At 24.5% G+C, this 5,977-nt stretch overlaps 1 protein-coding gene across 1 annotated transcript in view; it reads left to right on the top strand.

The window, feature by feature from the left end:
- LOC107465560 (uncharacterized) overlaps positions 1–551 on the top strand; it is a 28,470-nt gene extending 27,919 nt beyond the window's left edge. The window contains exon 2 of the mRNA XM_052254295.1: positions 13–551. Coding sequence (XP_052110255.1) covers positions 13–551 — 539 coding nt within the window. The remainder of the gene's footprint in view (positions 1–12) is intronic.
- Positions 552–5,977: the final 5,426 nt, after the last annotated feature.

The following is a 5,977-nucleotide window of genomic DNA, read 5'->3' as shown; positions in this document are numbered from 1 at the left end:
GTGATACAACAGATGGTGAATCGATCGTTCATATACCATCTGACATTTTGATTAAGAACTCTGAGACAGTTTTGGATGACCTCATTGATTTCGTGTATCCAAATATGTTATCCAATTTATCCGTTGAAATTTATTTCAAGGATAGAGCAATTCTTGCACCAACTTTGGATTGTGTCACTGATGTCAACAACAAGATGACTACAGGGTTACCTGGACAAGAAAGAGTCTACTTAAGTTCAGACTCTGTGTGTGCTGAAGAGGGAAATATGGAATTTGAGTTAGATGCTTTCTCGCCAGAGATTCTAAATGGAATAAATTATTCAGGTCTATCATCACACAAGTTGGTTCTGAAAGTTGGTGCTCCTGTTATGTTGCTGCGCAATATAGACCAAACTAATGGTTTGTGCAATGGAACGAGGATGCAAGTTAGAAGAATGGGAAATCATGTGATAGAATGCAAGACTTTAACTGGTAACAAAGTTAGAAGTATTGTTCTTATCCCAAGAGTGAATCTAATTCCAAATAATGAAACATTGCCGGTCAGGTTTTAAAGAAGACAATTCTCAATTATTATGTCATTTGTAATGACAATAAATAAGTCCCAGGGACAAACTCTATCGAAAGTTGGAATTTACCTTCCAAGGCCAGTTTTCACCCATGGTCAATTGTATGTTGCGTTATCAAGGGTAACGAGTAAAGATGGTATGCGAGTGCTGTTGCAAGATTATGAACACTTGGAAAATAACTGCACGATGAATGTGGTATATAGAGAAGTTTTTGAGAGCCTATAATAAAAAGGTAATAACAAAATGTCTTACTAAATCTATTTATTTATTAAAATTTATTACTATCACTTAAAATAATTTAGAAATTCTAGGAACTAATAGATGAATTCTTATTGTACATTAATAGTTTGAGAATATTAAAATTATTATAAAAATTCGTATAATTTTATTCTCTAGACAAACAATTTTATAATTACGTTAATCATATAATTTTATATACAAACATTGATACAATGTTATTTCATGTATATATTTTACAGGTATCAAAGGATAGCATTGAATTGTTATTCAGTAGGTTTAAATTATTTATTGTTTATTACAAAACTTTCTGCATTAGGATTCTCTATCAATTTGTTCTTCATTTTGAGCTGATTTTAATATTTTTTTTTACTTCACAGTATACCAATATACTTCAAATTAATTTTGGCACGGGTAATTGAAATAGTTTATATATGGGTTTTTCAAGTTATTATTATTATTATTATTATTATTATTATTATTATTATTAATAATAAAAGTGAGTTGTCAATTCCTCATGAATTCATTTTCCCTCCAAAATGAAAGTACTATTCTCTCTTCTAAATTTATTTCAGAAAAATGTCTTTATTATAATTATATTACAATATTACAATTAGCATTTAATGAATAATGCATAATTATAATAATTTAAAAAAATAAAATAAAGTCGAGTAATTTATCTTCCGACAGCACACGTGTATAGAATAACTTTTAAGAAGGAGTCATGTATAGTAAATATGGTCGATGATTGTAAAACTGTATGCTAACATTAATATAATATTATTTTAGGTATATATTTTGCAGGCATCAAAGAAAAGTGTTGAGTTATTTTTTAGTAGATTTAAATTATTCATTGTTTATTAGAGAATTTTGTGCATTAGAATTTTATAGTATTCAAAACACATCAATCAAATCAAAATTTAATTTCTGTGTACTAACGTTTAGTCTTCAAAAATTATCAAATAAAATTTGATCTTTATATATACACTTATATATATATAAGAAACGAACAAAAAATATTTTGCATCTTATTCCTTTTATTGTGATCAAAATCACAAAAAAATTTAATAAACAAATAAAATCAAACAAAATATTTGATTATAAATATAACTTTTATATTGTAATCAATGAAAATAAATATATCACATGCTTAATAAATAATTTGAATTAATCCTATTAATTCACAAACTTTAAGAAAATAAGAATAAAAATTTAAACACAAAAAAGCAAAAGCTCTGATACCACTGAAGGATTATCATGTGTTCATAAGCAACGGAAGAAAAGAAGGCAATCATAAAGATCTATTTTGTGCTTAAATTTTATTCTAGAAATAATACATAGACCAAATCTAAATACCTTTAAACGTTTTAGTGAAAATTACTTTATTCTTTGATGCTACGAAGGCGCTATGCGTATCCACACCGGGACCAACCTTTGCTGTCAACTCCTTGACCAATGGACATCTGATCTAAATTGAGAAACCTCTTGCAACCCTTTGCACGCCATAAAATTCTTCTCCAAGAATCAGGCTCACATACGTTTATGTGTGTAGAGGTAAAGGATTAAAACCCTTGTGTTTTATTCTCACACATTTTCTCTACTCTTGACACACATATATATAGTATGAGATTTGTTACTAATTTTAAATTTGATTCTCAATTCAAATTTAAATCATATCTTAAAATTCCAAATCTGAATCCTTCAAATTTTATGAATCATATCATAACAATTTAAAACATAATCGATTTGGATCTCATCCAAATTTATAATTCAAATTCAGAGATAGAATAACTAATTATTCTCAAATCTCATTTAATATTCTCAATTATCATATTATTATTATTATTATTATTATTATTATTATTATTATTATTATTATTATTATTATTAAAATGATTAAAAATATTTTTAATTGATAATTGATAAGTAGTTTAATAATGCATTAAGGCCCAGTTTGGGTAAATAACTTAAATAAGTTCTTTTGGAAAAGGAGCTTAAAACATAAGGACTTTTATTAATAGCAGCTTATAAATAAGTTATTTTATGTTTGGATTTTTAGTTATAAAAGTACTTATTTTAAAGTTGTAGTGTTTGGATAAATAACTCAAAAGATAAATTTTTTTTTACAAAAGAGAATGAATATTAAAATAACGATGATAACAAATACTTTCCAATATTGAATGTTGATTTTACATAACCTAATCACTAATATTGTGTATGATATGGTAGGTGAAAATAAAAAATAAATATAAAATATGTGTTAATGTATATTTTATTGCTGTTTTTTATTTTTTATTTTTACTCTTATTAGAACTCTCTTCTCCTTTATTGAGGTCAAGAACTTGTTATAATTAACCATGAAAATAATAATAAACTATAAAATTACATATGAAAAAAATAAAATTAAAACTAAAATTTCATACCACACTTGAATACAAATTTAATAATAAAAAATAGTGATAAAATGATAAAAAAAATACTTAGAAGAAATATATGCAGTAAGTTGTTCAGATGTAATATTGTCTGAAAATGTGGTGGAGGATCAATACTTCCATAAGATGTTTCATTACGTAAAAATGGTGAGACTTGGAACATTGCGTGAGAATGATGGTGGAAGGACAGTGCTTCTAGCAGACTTTGCGTGAAAATGGTGATGAAGGGTCAGTATTTTTCATAGAGTCAAGAAGGAAAGTAAATTTTTTTTGTTTTAAAATTAATTTTTTTTAAGTAAGTGGTAGAATGACTTCTTGAGAAGCAAGAAGTCATATATTTCTACTTCTTCAAAAAGTTGCAAATTAACTTTTCGGAAAGTTAAAAGCTTTTTTTAAAATAGTGCCAAATACATAGATTGTGACTTTTCATAATCCAAAAGTTAAAAAAAGTTGCTTCTCCTACTTCCCAAACGGGCTTTAAATATTGATTTGATATAATTATAATGATGATATGTTCCTAAATTAGTATAATTATGTTTATTCATTAAATATTAATTATAATATAATTATAATAAAGATATTTTTTATAAAATAATTTAGAATAGAAAATAGTGTATTTCATTTTGGAGGAAAAATTGAGTCACGAGAGATCGACACCTCACCTTCATTAGTTGGGAGAAAATTCAATTTTAGTATATTAAGTAAATTTTCTCTTTTACAGCATACTCAAGAATTTTAATTAAATTTAAATATTTAAATTTATCATAATTTGATTTTTAATTTCTTGTACTTTATACTTATTTTTGTAATTTAGTGTAGTATAATATAGTCTATATATTTTTTTCATTATAATTTAATTTTGTATTTCGACGAGTACTTTAAGCTATACTTTAATTAGTATAATTTTATTTTACATGATATCTTTATCAATAAAAAAAATTATAATAGAATAAATTAAAAATAGATTATGATACATTAAAATATCCTGAATCTAAGATTATGTTTTTGGAATTTATTTAATCTAACATTATTTCCCTAGACTTTTCCTTTCCGAGCAATGTTAGGAGCCAGCAATATTTGTGATTGGTAGTCATTAATTAGTCATCAATGATGATTTGATGATGTGATATTGGTGTGAAATTTCATCCAATAGCTCACCTTTTTCTACTAGTTACATACTGACCAAAATGCAATAAAATTGCTGTTCCTAGACTTTTCCTTTCCTTCTATCATATTCCAAAGTGAAAGAATTACTAAAAAGCTGCTATGTTTTTTTTTTTTTTGGTCCTAATGAATCAAAATCAATAGCTTTTACAGGACTTGAGGGAAACAAAAAGTGTTGTCCCCTTTTTTTTTCGTTTAATGCTACACAAAGAATCCTTATTTATGGCCAAAGAAATTTTAAACCTTGAAAGTGCAGTTCTTCCATTAGGCAACAAAAGTACAGCAATCCCACAAGAAGCAACATTTAAAATTATACCTCTTTTAGACCTAATTGAGCATGATATAGTTGACCATAAGAATGTTTTTTCACAACTACCTTGACCGTATAAGAAGAAAAGTCCACCCATATTACCGCTAACAACACCAATTATTTGATCGTATGCAAATTTCTGCTCATTAGTTAGCCTTTCTTAATACCCACTTAGTTCATTCGCAAGAGCATTAACGTCAAAATAATTGAAACAATTGACTATTACGACTTATATATATATATATATATTACAAACGATATGAATTTTTAATGAAAATAATTGATACTAATTAGAAAAAAAATTATATAAATAGAAATTATTTAATTTTAATTTCAATTTCATATAATAAAATAGTAGTTTTCAAAAATTATGGAATCTTTTTTTAACATATGTATTATGCCATACGTATAAATTATACGGGTTATTATATAAATTCATATATATGCATAACAAAACAGTTTAATATTATATATTTTCTACATTAATTATATGTCAATATTTTAAAAAAAGAGATAAAAAAATATATAAATATGTATAATATTATTGCTATATATGAAACAGTTTTATATTGCTTTAATTATAGAGACTTATTATAATTATATAAAATTTAATTTGAAGAAATAATTTCTCTTGCCATAAATAATATACTAAAACTGTTAGTATATTATCTTCTTTATGATTAATTGAATTTATCAATGATTTTTTCGTGTAAATCGTTATTACCCAGTTTTTAATAATTACTTAATATACAAAATTTGAAATTAGAAATTGTTATTACTAATTCAATTAACTGGTTAATTGAGTAATAATTGTCAAATTATTAAGGGGCAAAACCATTAATTTACTCAATAGATTTCCATATATTATTTATATTTCAAGTAATAATTTGAAATTATATTATTTACCCAGTTAATAATACTATTATTAAAAATTATTTTTTGCATTGATTTTTAAATCAATTATTAAATAATTATTTTTGTTAAGATAATTGTTTATAAATTATTTCAAATTATATTTTGTTAAGATATAATTATTTAGATTATTACTCATGACACGGGTATAATTTCATTTTATACCAATTAATCAATTATAATTATATGACACAGGTGTAATTTCAATTTTATCCACCGATTATTGGCAAATAAATTTTATTCCAATTACAATTAAAATCTGTTTTTATTGGCAAATAAATTATCTTTACGTCAACGATTTAATATACGTGTAGGTTCATTTTTTGTCAAATATAATGAAAATACAAATAAAGAAA

This window comes from Arachis duranensis, chromosome 9, assembly GCF_000817695.3.
Source record: "Arachis duranensis cultivar V14167 chromosome 9, aradu.V14167.gnm2.J7QH, whole genome shotgun sequence".
Classification (NCBI taxonomy): domain Eukaryota; kingdom Viridiplantae; phylum Streptophyta; class Magnoliopsida; order Fabales; family Fabaceae; genus Arachis; species Arachis duranensis.
The sequence above is the reverse complement of the archived record's forward strand: the minus strand, read 5'-3'. Positions and strand labels throughout refer to the sequence as shown.